This window comes from Ambystoma mexicanum, chromosome 11 (assembly GCF_040938575.1).
Source record: "Ambystoma mexicanum isolate Mex_15411 chromosome 11, UKY_AmexF1_1, whole genome shotgun sequence".
Taxonomy (NCBI): domain Eukaryota; kingdom Metazoa; phylum Chordata; class Amphibia; order Caudata; family Ambystomatidae; genus Ambystoma; species Ambystoma mexicanum.
This window is the reverse complement of record NC_090934.1, coordinates 799,301,636-799,325,027: the sequence shown is the minus strand read 5'-3', so window position 1 is coordinate 799,325,027 and position 23,392 is coordinate 799,301,636. Positions and strand designations below refer to the sequence as shown.

Below are 23,392 nucleotides of genomic sequence, written 5' to 3'. Positions count from 1 at the left end.
ATCTGGTCCGTACATTTGAGCACATCGTCCCTGAGTAAAGAAAGCTGTAATGAAGACTGACCTGCAGGTTGGCTTTTCCACAGTTTTGTAACCGTAGCGGCTCCCATATCAAGTGTAGCAGCAAAATAGTTCATAAATATTGGTGCTGGTGTCTCTGGTCAAGACTATTGAGGAAATCTGGAGTCACGCTTTTGAAACTTGTCAAACCCTTCACAATGAGAAGAGGTGACAGTTGCTCAGCTGATTTGTGAACTTACCTCCTCACCCAGAGTTGTATTAACAAAGATTGGAAGGGACAGAGCAGAGGGCTAAAGATCACGGACCCACCTCCAAGCCAGAGAACATCTGTAAGGGCAAACAATTAAGGTCACAATGTGAAACGTGTGTCTCCTCTTGTCACAGCTGACCTCAAGAACATACCAACTAGTGGAAGGGGTTTTATTGAAATTCTGGAGAAGGGTTGGACTAAGAGCTGTACACTTTTTCTCTTGTTCAGGTTTCCCTAAACCCCCAGATTAACATTAGTGATGGGTAACACCTACTATTTAACAGCTGACTAGCCGCTGATTATGGCGAAAGGCAAATACCTTTTTTAGCATTCTCCTTCTGGGAATACCTAGGTTGATCCTATTCAGGCCACACAAATGTAACCATGGTCTTCAAAGTTGGAATAGGTTCCTCCCAATTGCACAAGCTCCTTGTCTTTCCGTGACTTGCAATCATTGCCCTGATCTTTTCTCTAGTTTCCGCCCTTCCTAATACTCATCCATTTTCATCCTCCCACCGGCTCTCCCTTCTCCCTCATTTATCCCTCAGATCTTCTCGATCCTCCTCCCTTTTTACCACCTGTTCTATTACTCTGCCCTCCCATATCTACTACTCTCCAAGTTCTAATACATTCCACCCTCCCCTTATCCCACAGACCCCCTCCTACCACTCTCCCAGTCACGTTTCTACTCGTACTCATATGCTCTACTTGAGAATCACTCACATCCAAGTACCACTTCCTCTCGCCAACCAATGCCTCTTGCATGCTCTCTGTAATCTTCTTCCACACTCCTTTCGCACCTTCCTTCCTCTGCCTGGCCTTGTAGTGCGCCTTCTCCCTTGACCTCACCCGAAAAACCCACACTGCCTTGGACCTTTCTCCATACCGCTTTTCTTTCCATCGGTTCCCCACCTCAGCTGATTCCCGGGACCAACTGCTGGTTCCTTTTCCATAGGGGTCAGATTACAGGCATGAGAAGACACTTTACAGGCTTAGCTCACACCCTTTTTGCACGGGGGTACAACAGCTTTTAGTAATGGCGACCTGCTAACAATATAGTCATTTTCAAAGTTAGTTTCTGACCGAAGTGGAGTGCCTCGATTGCCAGTTTGATGTGTGCAGCACTGCGCTGCATATCCCTGCCTTTCCGGTGAGCTGCCGGTTCAGGTTTTCACTGCTAGAAATCGTTGTGTTTGTGGCCCTATGGAGAATGAGAGGGAACACTGCTATAAGCTCGTCTTTGACACGTCATGCAAGTAACCATAAAGTTGCGAAAGACGTAGTTAAAGGGATACAAAGTATCCCTACCACACTTCACTGTAAGATGTGTGCAGCTTAAAATGAATAAGGAATTTTACATTTGAGGACGGTCTCTCCCTGCACTAATGACAATTTGAACTGATCAGTGCCCCATGAGCTAAGCAAGGTAAGTAAACAAAAAAAGGCTTTTTCCTTGCCTCCAAAAGTCAGGTCGGGTTCAAAACCGCAAAAAGTTGGAGGTTCCAGAGATGTCTATGGAGGCAAAGCAGCAAAAAAAAGCCCATTGACGCTGACGGAAAGGGTGGGACAGCAGGCGAGATGTCGCTGCAGTCTAGTGAGGGAGTGATGCAGGAATGGGTTGGGGTGGTTGTGGGGTTGGTGGGGGGAGGACAAGAGTGGTCCTTTTCCCTGGGAGGAAAGACACAGCCTCCCGCTGCTCGGGGGCTCAGACCACTGGCAATACAATGAGGTACAGCCTGTTTTCTGAGCTTCCTGATTGGCTGTGAGCCCCACGACGTCCCCGCCCGGGTTACAATAGCTGAAGTGGTCTATTCTACCCCCACATTTAGGTTAGATGGGATTTTTCTTACTTTTTAAAACCCTCCATATGTTGATGGTGCTTCGTTGTATTGAAGGAAGTGTGGGCAGTCCAGACCAAAATGTGGCTGTATTTGTACAAAGTAGCCCAGAAAAATTGAGGCATGTACGCAAACTAATTAAAATCTGGTGACGGCTCAAGAGAAACGTTTGTACAATACAACAAAGCCCACTGTTGGTACAATGACAAAACTGCATCAGATTAGAATGTGCTTGTTGAATCTGTATAAATGCAGTTGAAGCTTGGAACTGTTAATTAACCTTAACTAGGCAGTATTAACATTATAACAATCTGTGGGTAAATCTGCAGAATCTCGGCAGGCCGCTTATATAACCACTAGGTGATGTTTCAATAAGCATTTATGTACATCATGAATTTGTGTATGCTTGTTTTTAAATGAAGTAGCCTTATGACCTGCTCTCTAACTCTTCTCAGAAGAGTTTTATTTGTACATTGACAGTAAAACAATATGTGGGTAACATGTACTTCCTGACGATGCATACACAATGTTGGTAAGTTTATTTATTTATTTTTTGTTTGTTTTCTATTTGTTTCAGACTGTGGCATGAAACGCGTGTCAGCTGATTTTGATACACATAGATCACTAATATTTTTACATCTGTGTGGGAGGAAAAAGAACTGGACCAAAAAAATAATTGCAATAATTAACATGGAGCACAAATCAAGATTGTTTGCTGGGGTGTTTTTGTCTGGGTTGTTCAGGCCTCAAAATGTGCACTGACGTAGCCATTGGCTAATGAGAATTGACGCTTGGCTTTTAAAAAATGGTGTGCGCTGTGTATGTGTAGAGTTGACTTGGCAGGCAACCTTTTTATGCCTGTACTATTATGAGGTGAATTCTGACATGAAATGGTATCCCACTTGCTGCAGCTACCTGGCAGGGCAGAATGGGTGAAATCCCATTTCACTCCCACCACAAATGTTTTCATTACATATATATCATTTTAATGGAAATTATGCTTGCTTTTTAGGCCTTGACGTTTTCCAAGAATCTTATCGCAAAACCTGAATATACGTAGTTGTGCCACCCCAGTCTACACTACTGCTCCCCATTTTGCTTGTTGGTTATACACTTTACATAAGACCGATACCAGGTTGTGTCAAATTGTTATGTCTCATCTAAATTATGTGGACATGCCATTAGTTAGCAAATGTACCCCTTTTCATTATTCCAGATGAGATCAATTCTGAGCTGCTGCGTTTTGTTTATGACAATGTTTGTTTGTGACGATGACACTGCTACGGATCGTTGAAGGCCATTGGGTACAGTCTGTTAAATTACTTTTTCTTTCATGAGGCTGTTTCCCCAGAGGTGTAATCACTGGGACATTAAATAATTAACAATGTTCCTAAAACCAAATCCCAACAGAATTAGGAGAACGTGCCACAAGCATGATTTGTTTTTCCTCATTTAAAAGCAAGTGGATATCTTTTTGCTGCGCAAACCATGATCGATATTGTTTTTGTTTGCATTTTAGTTTCGCAATCAGTATGACAACGATGTGACGGTGTGGAGCCCTCAGGTATTTGGTTTCATTATTGCTTTCACTTTTGATGTTGGCTTACTGTGTTTTTTTTCTATAGAAAAATATTGGGTGTTGGGCATTCAAGTTGTCTAGCTCGTGGGTGTAGGTGGGGCAAAATGGTTAAAGTGGGAACGGTGATGTATCTGAGTCAGAAAAGACATGAAGCAGGAACCAGGCTGACTCAGGTAAGTGTAAAACGAAACAGGCTTTATTCTTCTTGGTTACATAGCATAGTCAATGAAAGGTAGGAGAGTAAGTGATAAGCCTCTGCCCTGGTTCCCAGTTTTCTCCAAGTCCCAACCGACACTCTCTGGAACCCCCATGCCTCCAACACTCTCCGCTCCACTTTAACATTCTATGAGGCCCTTTCATACACAAGCACTAGCTACAATCATACCAGGATACCACAAACGGCAAATACATTGTTTTTATGGGGTTGTACTATGTTAGGAAAGACGCTCAGACAACGAAGGCACGTCTTAACATTTAATAATAAGTAAAGACACACGACAGCAGGCACTGCCCACAGAGGCAGCCTCCAACTGACTGTATTAAGAATCATGCATAAAGGAAAACACTCTAAATGGAATAGTATGAGATCACAATGCCTCTCAACACTAGGAACAAGGAAAAACAGGTAAGTAGAACTCACAAGTGCATTATACTCTATCTTATGATTATACTAATACATTAACATATGTATAATAGATGAACAATCCCCACACATCTCCTCCCTTACAATGTTAACGGCATTACTCAAGGTAGTAATCTTTCAACCAGAGGGGCTTCTTTGTAATCCTCTCTGACTTAACATTCGTGCAGTCATCTTTTTGTGCTCTGTTGCTCACTCCTGGTTCACGCAACTGCTCACCATCATTGCTATTTTCACTTGTTTCACGGTCCACTGCCTCACCATCATTGTTGCACTTTACTAATCTGGACATGGACCAACACTCTTCCCCCTTCCATGATAACTACATTGCCTCTCACCACGGCAATCCTCTTTGGACCAATGAACTTACTTTCAATGCATTTGGGAGACAACCTTGGATTCCTGACGTAGACTAGATCTCCCTCCTTCCAGGTTATCTCCTTGGATTTCCTTTCCATATCAAACCTCTCTTTATATTCATTGTGTGCTTCTCTGATAAGTGTCATGATCTTATCTCTATCCACATTCACACTCCTTGCCAGGTTTAGCCAACCTGGGCAGAGCTTCGTGCCCGGTTGCCTACCCTTGAGAGACATGAAAGGAGAAACCTTGGTTAACTGTATGTGGAGTCGTGCAGTAATTCCAAATCATCTCTTTCAACACCTTCTGCCAGTTTAAACACGTCGCCATCGCCAGCTGTAAACCCCCTTTCACAAACCTTTTTGCCCTCTCCACCAGACCATTAGCCCTGGGTTGGTAGAGAGCTGTCCTAACATGTTTTACACCAAATTTGTTCTTGAGAAAATCTAACATCTTTTCAGAACAGAACTGGACACCATTATCCGAAATCAATTCTGTAGGGAAACCCGGTCTGTAAAATATTTCTTCAAAAAACAAAATCATTTGGGAAGTGGTGGCTTCACGAATCGCCTTCCACTCAATCCACTTTGAGTGGTAATCCACTAGAACAACTAAATACCTGAAATCATCGCCCAAATTCTGCAGTGGGCCCACCAAATCTACTGCAACCTTTTTTCCAGCGTTCGTCGTGCACAGTTACAGGTCTTATTGGTGCTTCTCTGACAACTCTGCTCTTATCACTTCTCTCACACTGCCTGCAGCTTCTTACACACCTCTCCACACCGCTGTCAACTCCTGGCCACCAATAAGATTGTCGAAGATGTCTCTTCGTGCCTCCCATGCCCAAATGTCCTTGATGTGCTATACTCACTAATTTAGACCTAATGTTATCAGGGGGAACTACTGTACTACCTTTCCTGAGCTTGAGACCATCCTCTGACAGACTTAACTCATCTTTAATCCTGTATTAACAGTCACATTTCTTCTCAATAAGATTTTTGTGAGGCCACCCTGTTCTGGTCCACATTTTCACTTGTGTCAACACATCTTCACCATCGCAAACTTTCCACTCATCCTTACTTATGGCCTCGAACTCAATTTCTGAAATACTCAAACCTTACTCCATAAATGCCTCCCTGACATCTTTGCTTCCCACGGGTAGCCTAGACGGGCAATCTGCTACAACATTTTCCTTTCCCGGAATATACACAACCTTAAAATCATAGGCCAATAGTTCTATCATCCACCTTGAAATCCTGGGAGATCCCTTGACCCATTCTACATTACCCAATAGTTGCACTAAACGTTTGTGATCTGTTTTTACTGTAAATGTTTGACCCCAGAGATAGTATTTAAAATGTGGAACAGCCCAGGAAACTGCCAACGCTTCTCTTTCTATCACAGAGTAATTTTCCTCCGCCCCCCTCAACGGCCTAGACGCAAAAGCAATGATAAGTTCAACTTTCCCATTATCATACTGGGACAGCGCAGCACCAAAACCAAGAGTACTTGCATCCACAGCCAAGACTGTTTTTCTGCCTGAAACAAACACCCACCCACCCCCCAAAGAAGGCGCTTGAATAATGCACGCTTTAATCTTTTGGAAACCCTTCTGGCACTCACTCGACCACTCATACTTTACGCCTTTTTTCAATAGATCTCTCAACGGAGAGGAAATAGTGGCAAAACCACTGACAAACTTATGGTAGTACTCCGCCAGCCCCATAAATGAAGGCAATTGTTCTTTGTCCTGTGGCTGGGCAGCACTACTAATACTATCAACAAGACACTTCTTTGGAGAGATACCATCGCAGGATATTTTGTTGCCTAGGTATTCCACTTCTCTTACAGCAATTTTACACTTGTTCCTCTGAACAGGTAGTCCAGCTCCCCTGAGTCTCATTAATACTGCCCTTAGCATTTCATTGTGTTCATTTTCATTATCAGTAAATACCAGAATGTCATCCTGGAAAACCGTGACTTTTCTCAAACCCTTAAGCACCTCCTCCATCACCCTCTGAAATACAGACGCAGCCGAAGCCAGGCCAAATGGCATGCAACTGTACTTAGATACCCACAGGGGTGATGAAGACAGTAAGATGCTGAGACTCTCTGGACAACGGAACCTGATAAGCCGCTGACAAGTCAATGACAGAAAATATCTTTTGTTCACCTAGCATGGAAAGAGTCTGAGATGTTTGGAAGTGGATGCCTCTCAACAATTATATTCTGATTTAGGCTGCACAAATCGACACATAGTCTCAACTTCCTGTTAGCCTTGGCCACCAGTACAATAAGCGATAGCCATTCAGTGGCTGCCACCGGTTCAATAACCCCCTTGCTAATAGGATCGTCCAACTCATCACGCAGTCGACCCCTCATGTTCAGTGGCACTTGTCTGACTTTGTGCACCACAGGCCGTGCACCATTCCTAAGTTTTATATGATCAAAATCCTTAAGTCCCCCTAGTCTTTCAGAAAACACCTCAGGAAATTCTTTGGGCCAGACATCCTCGACCTCTGCAATCGTCACTGGGTGGGGCGCACTTGCCTGTATCCTCACGCCCAAACTCCTTTGTTCTTCCCTTCCTAATAAAGAAGCACCCCTTTTTGCTACCAGGATGTTGGCTAGGTACTCTCTTTCTTTGTAAAGCACCTTTGCCGGGAACTCCCCCAAAATCTCTATTGCAGATTCACCATATCCACACGCCTTAATGTTAGTGGGGCGTATTATAGTATCCCTCTTCTTTAAGGTGTTCACTAAAGTGTCCTGCGATATTATGGTCCAGGGAGAGCAAGTATCGACCTTCATTACTAGTTTGCATCCATCAATGTGGAAGATGTCTGCTGGTCCCTTTGTCTCCCCAGATATGGCCGAAATTTCAAACACCTTCCTGGGACCACGTTCCTGTGTGCTCAAAACTTCTTGTATATTGTAATTTCTCCGAACACTTTCCTCATGTTGGGTCTGTTCTCCATACTGGGCTCTAAAAGGTTTATGGATGTGGCCTTACAAACATTGGCAAAGTGCCCTCTGCCCTTGCATTTGAAGCACTCTGCGAACCTGGCGGGACAGGACGGGAAGTTGGCACCATGTCTGGGATTTCCACATCGAGAATATGAATTCCTCGCATTCCAATGACCTTTTCTTGCTGCCGGAATGCCCATCATCTTCCTCTGATCAATGGCACATACTGACGTAGTTGGGGAGGCTTGCTTATCGATCCTGAGCTCTTTGACATACTGGGAAGTCCGTTCACTACTCCTGGCCAATTCAACAGCCTCATCCAACACCATGTCTTTAGTGAGAAACTTCTCCTGAATTCTGACGTTGTTGGTGCCCTTAACAACTGATCTCTGATCAGTGAGTCAGTCAGATGCTCAAATTCACAAGAATAACTCAAGGATCTCAAACAGGCCACATAAGATTCCACAGACTCCCATTGCTCTTGGACTCGCTGGAAAAACTTGTGCCTTTCAAAACTGACGTTTTTACGTGGTTCAAAGTGGTCCTGTAATTGCTTGAGGGCTAAGGCATATTCATCCGCATCACCAGCCTCAGGCGCCCGATTCCTAGCCAAGCCATCGTAGATCCTGTGCCCCTCCACACTCAGATTGTGGAGCAAAAGGGCCTTCTTGCGCGCAGAACTAAATCTGTCACCCCCCCCATGGTCACGAGGTAATTCTCAAAAACATCCTTCCATTTGTCCCACCCGATGGAGGGACAGCCAGGTTCATTCAGGAAGGAAAGGAGGGGGGGGAATGGATGCAGCCATGGTGAAAGTGAGGGAGCAGGAATTCGTGTAAACAGTGTTTGCAGTGTCAAACTAACAGAATGATGTCAGCTTTGCGAGACATATGCTGCTGAACACAGATGTCCCAGGAAGTATGCTCTCAGAAATTCCTCTTTTAACAATGTGAAGCAGGAAAAAAAAACGGAGTGAAATGAGCCTCTCAATCCACTTTGTAATACGAGCAGTGAACGTAACAATGCTGTGTCAGTCCTTCGTTCCAGATGCTGGGAAACAAGGTCAGTGTTTTCACACGCTGCTCCCAGGCGTGGAAATCAGGTTGCCGGGCAACCGACGTCACAATGGGAAGGACCGGGGTTTGTAGAAGACTGACATGCCCCCAAGACGTGCGCGTGACAGACGGGGAGCGGGGCGGAGTCAAAGCTCCACAAGATGCCGCTCGCGCACGGCACAGGCCGAAAACAGCTGTTCTCCCCTCGGGAGGGGACCCGGGACAGCGCCATTGTGCGCACGGCATCCCTCCTGGTCTAATTGCTTTCTCCCCGACTTGCCTGGTCGCTTGGAGAAATCCGCTTCACCTCCCCTTCCTTCCAAATCCTTCGGCTGCTGTCATGAACGCAGGAAGGAACGGGGATAAATCTATCCGGAGACACCGCAGAAGCTGGGCAGCACACAGAAGCCGTGATGAGGCACCAGGATTGGTCCGTGGTACGAATCCTCATCGCCAATGTTGGGAAAGACGCTCGGACAACGAAGGCACGTCTTAACATTTAATAATAAGTAAAGACACACGACAGCAGGCACTGCCCACAGAGGCAGACTCCAACTGACTGTATTAAGAATCATCATAAAGGAAAACGCTCTAAATGGAATAGTATGAGATCACAATGCCTCTCAACACTAGAACAAGGAAAAACATGCAAGTAGAACTCACAAGTGCATAACACTCTATCTTATGATTATAATAATACATTAACATATGTATAATAGATGAACAATCCCCACATACTACTTTACCATAAGAGAATTTGTGTTGGCAGCACTACAGACATGTTTCCTCCGTAAAAAAGAAAACTGGGAAACACACAGGGGTCTTCTAATTCCAAAGATAGATGAAACTATTGTGACCTTGACAATAGAAGCATGAACTTCGCCACGCTTTTACACCATACCATATTGAAGATTTCTGGCTATATGTACACATATGATTTTTCTTGTAAGAAACCAGCAGCCATTTTTAAGTATGTCCACCTGCTGCTTTTACGCTTCCCCCGTTTTTGGAGAATCGTTGTTTATTACACTACCAATAGTTGCCTTTACTATACCTACTACAGCACATGTTTTTTTTAAAAGTCTGATACACTTGGATACTATTTCCCCCTTATTCTAGTCCGTACAAGGCGCACGACAGAGCGGTACATTGTAGAGCAGTTTTCCAAAACGTGTCTCGTACAGCCTTCCTTTCAGCCACATCATGTGGGAAGCGGCGGTCGTGCGATCCTCATTTGGACCCAGGAATGGCCAGACAGGTATGCAGCTGTTTTGATATGTTGAATGAGTGTATGCTTTGTTGGAGGCAGACTGTCAAATGCTCTACATTTTGTGCTTGCAAGCTGCTTTCTTGACATGCTCTTTGCTTCTGGTATGGTTGTATAGCGAAAATTCAATACTCCTACGTCCCGTCCCCTTTCCTCCATAGTTGTGGGACATTCCGTCCATCGGGACAGTACCGGAGCACTTTTAAAGCATCAAAAAATGTACTTTCTTGTCCTTCTATTTTTATGCGGGGCCACCGCACGTGACCGCAGCCCCGCCTTACTGAGCTCCACCCCACGCATCGCCCTTCAGTCCTTTTCTCCATGCGGCCGGGGTCGTACGCACTTGCATCTCGGGGAATATTTTTCTTTTTGTTCCCTTGTCCTTAATTTTCTTGCTCCGGTTCCACGATTATCTTTCTTCCATCTATGCCTTAGCATCTGGGATTTGGTTAGTCCCGGAACACCGGTGGGACTCTTGTTTCTACTGCGACTCCCTCTCCATCCGGGCACTCCAGCAACGGCTTGTCAGGTGGGAGGAGGTGTTCCAGCGGATTCCCCCACCACATTTACAGCAGTTCATTGAAGAAAAAAGGAAGCAACCAGTAAGTTTGTTCCTTTTTTATGGCACCGCGGCCAGGAGACGCCTTCCCGGGGTCTTTGGGGTGCGGCAGGGGCTCAAGTGGCTCAGTTACCAGGGAGGTGTCCCGAAAGGTATTTAATCGGCCCTTCAGAGTTTCCTCCGAGGTTCCCTGCAAATGGGCTGCCATTACCGGATCTTCATCCGAGGTTCCCCTTTTGGGGGCTAAAGTTAGGTCCAGTATCTCTGGGGCTGTTGTCACCAGGGTCGGTCACAAGGTTTCCACATCTGGAACTAAGTGTACTGCGTCTCGGCTTGAGGTTCCTATTAAAGTGACTAAATGTACCAGGGTTACCACTGAGGTTCCCCGTCTTTGGGCTATATCTAAGACCAGCAAGATCGAGGGGGGGCCTCATTCGAGAGCTCTAGCTTCAGGGGGTGACTCCCTCCCCACTCTCAGGCCTGTGGTTGAACCGATCCTGCTGAGAGGGCATAGATGCCGGTTTAACACCTTAAGTCTAAGAGTATCGGGTCTGCCGAAGTTCCCTCACTTGAGGCTAATTTATCAACGGTCCCTAAGGGGTCGCTGAAACACTCTAGGTCTGCTTGCACCGGCTCTGTCGAGGTTCCTTGTCACAAGGCTAAAATGGAACAGAAGTACCCTGAATCCCCTGTGGTGACCACAGCCTCGCTGGCTTCTGTGACGCAGTTAACCTTGGGCGTTAAAATGGCAGTCCAACTCTGCCATTTTGTCTACCTCTTATACCAACGTTCACAACGGCTGGTACTGAGGGGGCCTGTCTTTGGGGCTGAGCAGCCTTTTCCGCTTTTTGTGGATAACAAGAACCTGTTCCGCCCTCCAATGGAGTGGCATGCTCGGACTCTGCTGCCGCACACAGTATCGCTCCCTCCTACGTCCGCTCCTTTGGTTTACTTGGATCCAGTTGGTAGAGGACCATCCTGGCAACCATTCTCTTTGCGATCCTGGGGGAATGCCTCTTCCGAGCAGTCTCTACCCACTCCAGCGCCTAGACCACCTTCTGAGGATGCGTTTTTTTGGCATGTTTCAGATGTTTATGCATTCTGACCCCATGAAGGCATACTTAAAGGATTTATTTAAGGAAATGTATCTTAAGCAGCCTGAACCCCTCCTGTGGCCCCCCCCGAACCTCCTCCCACACTAAATGCTCCGGCTATCCCTCTGCAGGTCCCGGTAGTGCCACCTCCTTCACCACCGTCACACATTCTGTCAAGCACTCTCACACCACGCATACCCTCGTTCGTGTACCCACAGCACGTTCATCTTTGTTGCACTTTGGTCACATGGGACGAGACTCACGTGTGCCGGTTGGCCCTCAGGGTCGAGCGCAGCATGCCACGTATAACATGCAGACCCGGTTACATCCTTTTCTGCATTGGCAGTTGCCTTGGCGCTTGCGTGCCAGAGTGATCAGACCGACACTTCTGCATCGCGTGACCGCTCTCCTCCGCTCAAGTGACTTGTTACCTCACTCACGTGATGCGGATGTGCGTCCCGTGATCCGGAAGCGGCCGGTACTAAAAGGCTGATTCGCGGAGTACTCGCCGCTTCACAGCTGTTTTCCGTACACTGTTTGGCGCTTTGTACCTGCTATCCACTTCGGAATTCTTGATCTCGGATTTTGCTTCTTGGACTCCCTTGGATTACCCTATTGGATTGTTGCTTGGAACTGTTTATTCGTTAACGAACTCAGACTGCTTCTCGGACTGCATTGGACCTCCCATTCTGGCACTTTGTTTCCTGTTCTTGTTAAGCTACTCAAGCCTTCCTGAAACAACTCTACGTGACTCGGACTTCAGCACAGGTGGTCTTCCTTGCCTGCAAATGCTTGCTGAGCGGGTCCTTGCAAACCTGGGACTGCTGCTCATGTGAGTCTCGGAACCCTTCCCCACCTTCTATGTTACCCGTGTCCCGTTTTACGTCAATAGGTAAGCCTCTCCAGACTCTCTATATATCAAGTTACTGTCGTTGCCTGGTACTTAATATTGTTTCCTTTTCAGCGGCTTCGGGCTCTACAGCGTTCCGTGGGTCCAGGCTTCAACACCTTCCACCTGTGGCCTCAAGGGTTGCACAGAGAGTGGCTTTTGGGTTCTCTGTGCGGCACTTGGGGACGGAGATCTCTCCGGTCTACACGATGCTCAAGTCACAACAACCACTTCCTGTGGGGCCTCCTCCTCCTCTGCCTCCACTTTTTCCTGTGGAAAAGACTCCTGTTGCGCAGTCAACCCTACCCTCGGGTCTACGTGCGGTGGATCAGGTTTCGGCTCCCGCCTCACTGGAGGAGGATCAAGCGGACCAGGGCTGCGACGACCCGCTCCGTCCTTGGAGCCTTTCGCAACTGGGTTGTGGATATGATAACATTGCTAGACATCCCAATACCCCAGCCTCCGGCTCTACAAGAAGGGGTACTTTGTGGAGCCTTTATTCTGTCGACACAGTATCGCACTGGCCTGTTCCCTTCAAAAGGATGTCCTGGCCAAAGCAAGCAAGGTCTGCGAAAAACCTCATTCCGGACAACACCTAAATAAGAAAATAGACGCTTGCTACAAACTATACGTGTCTGAGGACTTTTGTCTGCATGTCCACTCCCCTCATCGACCGTGGTGGCAGCAGCTACGCTCCCGGCGAAGCCAGCCTCTACATCTCCACTGCAGCGTCTCAGATCCTTTCCAAAGAGGACAAGCTTCTTGATGCCATTGAGGAAAATATTTGTTTTCCAATTCAGCTCTTCAGCTGTGTCAGGCTAATGCAGACCTTATCCTGGCAGCTGCTAATGTCAAGCTGTGGAAGGGGCTCGCTGAGTTTCAAGAATGTATTCCTCCTGATGGGCTTGAAGACTTTGGGCGGCTTGTCCGATGCCAGAGTTCTGGCGCAGGATCTATTGGAGGCTGCGACGCATCATGTAGACGTTCTCCCGCCAAGCGTGGCTGCATGCTACGAAGTTTACGAAAGGTTCTGGACAAGCTGCTTGATCTCCCCTTCGAGGATAAGGAACTGTCCAACTCCTCCACTGATGAGGAACTTGCAAAAACCAAGGCAAGCACGCAAACTGTCAAGCCATTGTCGGTCCTTGCCAAAACCCCATCAAAGGCACCTTATACTCAGAGGTCAGGGTCTCAAACAAGGTCCTTCCCTGGTTTCAGTGGCTTTCAGGACTGCTGTGCGTGCTGCGCAGAGGCTCCTGCTGGTGGCCCTCGCAGTAAACTGCAAAGGCAAGGTGGCCGTTTTTCTCTTGCCCAACAGCCTTGTCTTCAGCAACGGGTGGTCTCCACACCGATAAACCATCGAAATGATGTTTTTCATCGGTCTCATCTGGAGGCGTGGCAGACCATCACAGAAGACTGATGGGTTTTGTCTGTCGCCAGGGTGGACTTCCGCTTGCCCCCCCGCCCCACCCTCTTAACCTCCTCTCCAGCATCCTGGATCGCCCTCCCTCAGAGCAGTGGTTCAGCAACTTCTAGACCTCTGAGCAGTGGAACCTGTTCCCTTGCGGGAACAAGGAGAGGGCTATTATTCCCATCTGTTTACAGTGCCCAAACCCAACCAGGCTGGCCTGTGCACTATCCGCGACCTCTCCAAGTGTAATCTCTTTCTACCCCAAGAGAAATTCAAGATGATTACACCCTGCCAGATAAAGTGCTCTCTCTGGAAGGGCGATTGGCCCAGTGTGGTAGACCTTCAGGATGCCTAAATGCACATTCTGATCTCGAGCCTGCATTGAATATCTGCGGTTCAGTATCGTGTGTTTCCATTTTGTCTCTGCACGGCACAGCGTGTCTTTACGAAGATGATGGTGGTCATTGCAGCATTCTTCAGACTGTAGGGAGTTGATGTATATCCATACTTGATTATTTGCTCCTGCGCAGTCCTTGCCAATGGGCTGCTACGGCCAATCTTCAGTCGCTCTTTCAGCTCCTATTCCATCTTGGGCTGTCGGAGAACTGGCGGAAATCGTGTGACTGTTGCGGAAGACCTGATCTTTCTGGGTTTACGTTGGGATACTGTTGGTACCAGAGTGTTCCTGACGGAGGACAGGGTTATGGACCTTTCGGCCACATGTCAACTCTTCCTGCAGTGCTCCCACATGTCAGACGGGTGGTCCCAGATACTCCTGGGCCTCATGGCCTCGTGTGTGTTAGCTCTACCTCTTGCATGACTGAAAATGAGGCTCACTCGGCTTGCTCTTCGGAGCTGCTGGTCCCAGGCTACGAATCCTGATTCCAGTCCCATCCTGCATACCGGGGGATCTTCAATGGTGGTCGTCTGCTAGCAACCAACCTTTCGGTGGGGACCTCCTTCCAGGAGCCCTGCCCACAAGCAACGGTTACTAGAGAGTCCTCCCTTCTGGGGTGGGGAGCGACGCTGCGTCACCTCGAAGTATACGATTTGTGGACGCCTCAGGACAGGTGGTTCCATATCAAGTTCCTGGCAGTTTTTCTGGCACACAAGGCTTTTCAACCCTCGATCACCAACAGTGTGATTCGAATTTGCACTGACAATTCTCTAGCAATGTTCTACATCAACAAACAAGGGGGCACTTAGGTTCCCCCCCCCCCCCCCCCCCTCACCTCTGTACCTTGAAATGCACATTTGGATTTGGGCTATCCAACACAATGTCTGACTTCAAGCTATGCACATTTCAGATCACATCAAATTGGCTGCAGACTCCCTCAGCCGCCAATCTGTGCCTAGTTACGAATGACAGATGAACACTGATATTCTCCCCAAGATCTTCCAGCAATGGGGTTCTCCAGCGGTGGACCTCCTTTGCAACCTCATCGTACTGATACTTCCTCTTTCTTCCAAGGGCGGCCTCGTAGTGTCTTCTTTGGGGGATGCTTTCGAGATCCCTTGGGACAACATGAAAGCTTAGGCTTTTCCTCCTTTGCCGCTAATTCAACGGTCGCTCTGGAAACTCAGGAGTGCCTCCAACTGCACTTTCCTCTTCATAGCTCCTTGATGGACAGCCATATTCTGGTTTTCGGAACTGCAGCATCTTTCGGTGTGCCCCCAATCAGGTTGCCGCAGATTCCCGAGCTTCTTCACCAGAGCTATCACCAGTTGTGGCACTCCTCCCCACAATCCTTCAGGTTTGCGGCCAAGTTCTGATCATTAGCGCAGTTCAACCTCTATGAGGATAACGTGTATAATTCACGCGGCACATAAGCCCTATACAGGAACAAGTGGCTCCCTTTTTGTCATTGGTGTCTAGCCAAAGAGCTTGATCCCCGGCAGGCTTCTATTGACTGTGTCTTGTCCTTTATATCTGACCTTGCAGCCTCTGGCATCCATGTCTTATCATGCAGGACATATTTATCCGCCAGTTGCGGCTTATCTGTACAGCCAGTTGCTCTATTTCACTGGCGAACCCAGTCATCAAGAGACACTTTGCAGGTGTTCTCCATCTTTTTCTGCCGGTTCAGGCCCCTCATCCCAAATGGGATATGAATGTGGTCCTCTGCTTCGTCATAAGCCTTTTGAACCCATGGCCACTACCGAGCTCAAGTACCTTTCCATGAGGGTGGCTTTTTTGATTGCGGTAACCTCTGCAAGATGAATAAACAAGCTTCAAGCTCTCTGTCGAACATCCGTTCCTAACTTTCCACAAGTATAAGGTTGTGCTTCACACTCGCAATTCTTTCCTTCCCAGTGGTTACTGAATCCCATTTAAACCAGTAAATATCTTTACTGGTCTTTTTCCCGAACCCGGTCTCCGATGCCGAAAGGGTTTTTCATTCTCATTCCTAAAACCACCTTTGTTGGCCATAGATTTAAAACAAAATCTTAAACCAGGCACAATGTTTTGGGCATTGGAATTTCGTTATATATAGCAGAATTGCATTCATAGACTTCATTTAAAACTGCCATTTTTTAAAAAAAAATTATAAGAATGACATTCCTCCCATGTTGTCCTCCAATCATCAAACTGCAATTTTTGTTTTGCACGATCCAAAGCTGGCAACAATAAATCTAATGAAATATCTGCCAAGGACATTGTTTCCAAACAGTCTTCCTTCCAGAAATATGTAACTGATCCGTCTGATCTGGACACAAGTGTTCGATCTGGATTATTCAATTCCTGGCATGATGGGTTAACCTACATTTTCAAAATGATGCCAAAGCTCACCACTTACTCATGACTCCTAGCGACAGCAGCCCCACCTACCATCATTTGGATTGGCAGGCTTGCTGCGAGGGACACATCCCTCTTCCAAAACGGGCCTTCACTTCTATTCCACCTCCCTTTCGAAGTTAAAATCAAAACATTTGACTTCTCCACATCAATATTTAGTTCATTCTTATTTGCATACTGGTCCAAAACCAATAATTGCCTCGGGAGGCCTACAGGCGTCTGGTCTAAAAGGACCTGATCATCCGTGTAAAGCAGCCACAAAATTGGAGACATTTCCAATTTTGATGGATAGGCATTAACCTTCATTAATTGGTCCCCAATATCCACAGAATACAGTTTAAAAAGAGCAGGGGCCAAAATGCACCCCTGCTTCAACCCTCTGTATGTGGGAATTGGTTCCATCAGGAGTCCTGTTGATTCAACCTGACTTGTGTAAGAGGTTTGGGAGTACAATTGATAAATTACCGCAAAAAGATAATCCGGACATGCCGTGTCCTTCCATTTTTTGTTGTTGTAATAATCTAGCTCTGGGTACAGAGTCAAACACAAGCTTAAAGTCAATAAAGGCCAAGTGCTGGCTGGCCTGGCTGAATTACCCTTTTGTTTTTAAACCTGGCTTAAAACTAATAGATATATCGGTATCCCTATCTCCGGAACAAAACCCGAATGGTGGATATCAAAACATGCTGGCTTCACACATGCATTAAATCCCTGAGCATCAGACATGCAAATATTGTGCCCGCCATGTCTGGAAGGGCTCTTGGCTGATAATTCTGTGGTGCTTCTCTTGCCCTTCTTGAATATCGGTATCCCCACCCCATTCTTTTTCCACGTTTGAGATATTTGTTTCTTTTCTATAATTTGTTTAAATCCAATCAATAGAATCTTGGTCCATACCTCTTGGATACGTTTTTAACATCAAATTCATGAGACCATCTGGGCCTGGTGCTCTGGAGGTACTTTTTAAATTTGAATTATAATATCCTCCTGATCGAACAGCATGGTCTCATGAGTCCTGGGTCACAATTGTAGTCGCCCCCCCCAGGGGCGTACTAATTTGCAAAATAACCTACCCATACTTGCTCTTGTATTGGGTTTATCTGCAAAGGCAACTGTAAATCCATGTTCCCAGTTTTTGATGAAGACCAAATTTGGACATTATCGTCTGTAGCATGCTTTCCCGGTCTTCTTGGTGCAACCACAATTTATGGCCTCTAAGCCAATTTCTGTATCTTAATTTTAATGTCTTTGTCTTTACAAATCTAGAGGAAATGTCTAAATGCACTAACTCACATCCTTATTTAATTGATTTTTCGTACTCTGGACCACCTTAAGAAGAACATGTTTGTATCTGAAACGTGATCTCGTACACAATAAATATTTCTGCATAAACGATTACGTAATCACCCCCACTCCAGAGTTATGAGTGGTAGATGTAAAAGCACTCTTTTATACAGATATATAAATTCTCTAGGGAGGATTCACACAGTTTTGAAACCTATTCCTTCCCCCTGTGACCCCTAAATTGAAGTGGTAATGTTCTCCACTGGTAACCAGCAAACATAATTCCCAAGTGGCTAGCAAGAGATCATGATCACTATTTACTTGTGTTAAAACTTGAAAATCACTTACATGCATGAATATTTTACTTAAGACAAAGGTAGTCATTAATAGTGGTACACCGTCATGCTGGACAGGAGGTATATCTCCCCTTAAAGCTCTGTTCAACATGAGAAACCCTCTTTCATTAAATGCAACCATTTCGTTGCTTTTCCACACAATTAGTGATTCTTTAATTTGAGGCTTCAAATGAATATTTAAGTCTCCTACTATATGCATTGCTATAGTGCTTCGGGCAACCGTACTTGGATCGAGCATTAATTTGACCTCGTCCAAAAAAGCCTCTTCTGAAATCCCAGTAGAGATTCAGAATGGCATAATGACCTCTCAGTCAACTATTAATCAGAAGACAATAAAGGTTTAACTGTGAGAAGGATTTGGGTGTTCCCCAAGCCTCTAGTGTCAAATCATACCCATTTTACACACTGTTAATCCAGATGAAGGCTTCCCTTTGGTGGCCTTTATCACCTCTACTAGGCAGATAGCGTAACCATCCCGTACAGGAGCCTGCATACGCCATGTTTCTGTTTCCTGGAGCATCACAATATATAGGGCATCCAAACACTCATTCCTGTTAAACAGATGCTGAAAGCCCTGAGTATTCAATGAGCCAGAGTCCGGGTATCATTCTTGGCAGGGAGTTATTTTTCCTGCTGTTGGGTCTCACCTGCCATTGCCCCCGGAAGCCGAGACCAGTCTGCTTCTTGATATTGTGGGAGGTTCTCCAACACCTCGATGTCCCTTCTTATATTCGGTTGTCCTTGAAGGCACGTAATTCTCAATAGAGGGAAGGATACCCTATTCATTGGGGTTTATTAATTTCTCCTATAATCTACCCAGAATAGTTGAAGTGCTTCTTTGCCCCAATAGAATGTCACGCACCAATTGAGAGGGAGCGTAAATCCTGAATCTGTTTAGATCGTATTCATGAAGGAACTCGACCTGCGCAGTATATCACGATTTGGATAGCTCCCAATCCTGGTATATTTGCTATTCATCTCAGCATGTTGGCTCTATTTAGAACTTAGTGCTGTATTATACACCTGATGCGCAGCTTCACTTGCATGTCTCTTGGAAGACCAATTCAACATGATGTAAGTATTTTGCCCTTTTGGTGCTGATTAAAATGGAGACGAGCCTCCACTTTGTATTATTGTGCTAGAAATATGACAACTTGCAAGAACAATACTTGTCTCTGGTTTTTAGAGTTATTAATGCAAGACAATGTGCTCTTTAAGTATCTGAATTTATGTAAAGTAGTATGGGTCAGAATGGTGCCAGCCTCGAGATGTCTTGACGATTTATACAAAACACATTGGCGAAGTGTTTATGGACAGTTTCAAGGCATCTTGATGAATTATGCAAACACTTTGCCAACGTGTTTGGTATAAATCCTCAGTCGCCTTGAGACTGGCTCCATGCTCAAATGAAGAGTTAATTCAAAAGTACATATTTGTATTTTATTAAATTTATATAGCGCTTTAATCCAAAGTGCTTTACAAGAAAAATACAAGCAGCATTAAATAACAATTGAATCACAACTAGAGAACAGTGCAAATAACAATTTACAATATTGCTGTGGTGAGGCGATAGTAGGGAGGGACGGAGGTGTGAGAGGGAGTAGGAGGTAAGAGTGGAGGTAGAAGCAGAGGTAAGAGAGGAGGCAAGAAGGTGTAAGGGAGAAGAATGGAAGAGATAAGATTAGAAAAGTGCAGGAGGGAGGGTAGGAGGGAGTTGAAAGAAAGGAGGGGTGAGGAGGTACAGAAGTGAGAGGGAGGACAAAGTGAAGGAAGAGGTAGTAGCAGAATCAAGAGAAGGAAGCTAGCGGTGTTAGGGAGGTGAATGGAAGAGATAAGATTTTAGAGAAGTGCGGAAGGTAGGGTAGGAGGGAGAAGAAGGGATGGGGAGAGGGAGGCGGTTCCAGTTGAAAGGAGCGAGTAGTTGGAAGGGGCGCAGGGTGGTGGGCGAGGAGCGAGTAGGAAAAGATCAGCAGAGCGGAGAGTGCGATAAGGGGTATAGAAAGTGAGACGGGAAGAAAGGTATGGGGGGGCAAGACCATAGAGGGATTTGAAAACTAGACAGAGGAACTTGAATTTGAGCTGGGAGTGAAATGAGAGCCAGCTTAGTGAGGTTAGAAGAAGAAGAAATGGGAGTCATGAGGAGAAAGAAGCCAGAGGGAGCAGATCGCAGAGTGGTATACAGATATGAGTGGGGAAAGGTGAGAGGAGGGCAGTCCAAAGAAAAGAGAGGGGCAGTAAAAAAAAGTCTGGAGAAGATGAGGGAGAAGATTAAGAGTTTAGTCACGTGAAAGGTTAGGAAGGGTCGAATTTTAGAGAGGTGGGGGTCAATGTGAAGACCAAGGTTACGGGCATGGGAAGAGGAGTGTTGGGAGAGGGCAAAAGAGAATGAAAGGGGGAGGGGAGGGAGGAGGGAGGGAGGCGGGAGTGTGTTGGCAGGGAAGAAAAGAACTTCCGATTTATCAGCATTAAGAGTAAGGAAGTGAGAGGACATCCAGGATTTAATAGCAGAGAGGCAGGAAGAGAGCTTGTGGTGGATGTCGGGAGTGTAAGAGGAGAAGGAGAGGAAGAGCTGGGTATCATCTGCGTAGAAGTGGTGTGAGATACCAAATGAGGAGATGACGGGAGCTAAGAACGTTATCTGAACAATTATATCTTAACAATTGGATAATAAAAAGACCTAAGAGAGTCTGGTAAAAAAATGTACATATATATATCTCTAAATCGTGGCATCGATGGGCATTTGTCAAAGTTTAATCACTTTTCTCAAAGATTTATTTAACATTGTAGACCCCCCATATTTCTTTACTTGAATTCAGATCGTTAAAAGCCAGAGCACGCAGTCTTTAACTCTAAAACCGGGATCAAGTTTTGTGTGCGTAATTTTGTATATTTCAGGAACAACCATAGCAAGTGGAGGCTTGTCTCTTTCAGGAAAAGGCCAATAGCATTATGTAATTTAGCATTGGTATCCCAAGAGACAAACCAAGTATTTAGTGGCAATACATTAAAACAAGATCTGCTAACAGCCAAGCGATCGTGCAAATGCAAAGATGTTTGTAAGCATAGCTGTATCCCCTTCATAGACAAAGTTTGGAGGTCATTGTTATTGCTTGTGGTAATCACTGGTTTGTGGCAATGCCTGGTGCAGTTGTTGCCAAAAAGGGTTGTAATTGAGTCTTGTTTTAATCAATGCAGAGAAACTCTTGCCTGTGTTTTGGTACTGAACTACTTGCTCAAGTTTCTCAAGACCTTTTCTCCTTTAGGTACCTGTCATTCTTCAAGATTTCAAGTTTATATACATACCAGATTTTGTCTAATTTGCTGACATGTCTTGCCCATGCTGCCATCTATGGCCTGTGCATTTAAATTGGCGGCTTTGCAGTGCAGGGAAAAGGTAGCATGGTCACTTCAGGCAAGAAAGGGGCAGGGAGGAGTGGAAAGAGGGCTGAGCTGGCGTGGTAAGGGGGCGGGGTAAGAGAACTGTGGAAAGAAAGGAAGGGGGAGGCCCAGCCAGTAACAGAAGAGTAATCTGGTGAGTGAAGGCAGCTCGGGGCAAGGGAACTGACAGGGAATTTAAAGGGTGAGGGGACCCTTCAAAAGAGGATCCCCCCCTTCAAGATAAACTGGGCAGCACAGCAAAGCAAAAAGCGGCAAAGACCTGCAGTTATTCCAGTGCTTCGGATGCGCTGTGGTTAAGACATGGAACTGCGTTTCCTATATCTTGCGCTGCTCGGGCAATATACGTGACATCTTTTGCACACACCATATGTGAATGATTTTTGGCCTCATGACCGTCACCTGTGCCCCCATTTCTGTTTGGTTGTAGGCCATCTCAGGACCAGAGACCATCTAACGACCCAGTGCTCCTGGGTTTTCCTTTCGGGCCTGCACCATCACCTTTCATGGATGCATTATTCTGCTCATTGTCCTGATCAATGATCATAGCAGAGAATGCATGTTTCGACTTGGACACATTTTCCTTGCACAAACTTTGAAATTTCGCTTCGACACATGTAAAAAAGAAGCCTTTTAATTGTAGAATTTTAATGTGTTGGTAAAGACTTTTGTACATAAACATTTAAATAAAAAGCAAATGCTGAGTTCATTGTACATTGTGTAAGTACCAGTTCTCAGTACGCCGTACTTGATTGATAACTGAATGAAGCAAAAATAAATCGAGACGGATCTGAATGAAATGGACAAAAGCAGAGGAAAAAAATCATCCAATGTTGTCTGATCAGAAAGGGTTTTATACTTGTCAAGGAAAGGGGCGTCTTGACCTTTCCATGGAGACACGTCAATAGATTGCGCACAGAGGACGTTGACATGAGACTGGCATTGGCGTTGTGAAAAGCGGTGTGAGCATCTTGTCATGGCAGCGTGAGGGGCGGGTGATCTGAATTACTGCTGCAAGGGCACTTGAACTTAGGGCGATGCATCCACCGGCTATGTTCAGCATAAAATGGCTGTACCTGACACGTCATTTTCGTATGTGTAAATAAGGTAAGAGGCATTGGATTTTTTTGGTTAACGATCCATCGATGTATGCGCAGAAATGCATGCCCGGTCGATTAGACCAATAACATTTCTGAGCGAACTTCCCCTTTAAATGTGGCATTTCTGGACACCATTTTTAATGTGTTTGCAAATGTGACCCATGTCCGCTTCCTGTTTCATTTTGATAGATAGGTCGGGCTAGCTTCTTGTGTAATAGCACTTTATAAATCGGCGAGAGCGGTTCCCTCCCATCACCTATTGAAAAAAGTTCCCGCAGTAATGGGCTGTCTTCCGGTTCATCCGGTATACCCTCTCATAGTGCCCTCATTCGTCCAATCATCTAGCATCATTTAAAAAGTTCCCTTGCTGCACATTGTATTCCACTGCCCATTGATTAAAAGTGAGTAAGGCGCCCTCCTAGAAATGGAATACACCCCCAGAATGCAAAGTGGAAAGACCCATATCTCTAAATATCCAGAGTATGACTTTGTCAAACCCAATAGGTTAATTAGGTTGATAAGAAGCTCTTAA

The 23,392-nt window shown here is 45.8% G+C and overlaps 1 protein-coding gene across 1 annotated transcript in view; it reads left to right on the top strand.

Moving 5' to 3' along the window:
• Positions 1-23,392, top strand: part of PSMA1 (proteasome 20S subunit alpha 1) — a 356,676-nt gene that overhangs the window by 68,626 nt on the left and 264,658 nt on the right. The window contains exon 2 of the mRNA XM_069623735.1: positions 3,626-3,670. Coding sequence (XP_069479836.1) covers positions 3,626-3,670 — 45 coding nt within the window. The remainder of the gene's footprint in view (positions 1-3,625; positions 3,671-23,392) is intronic.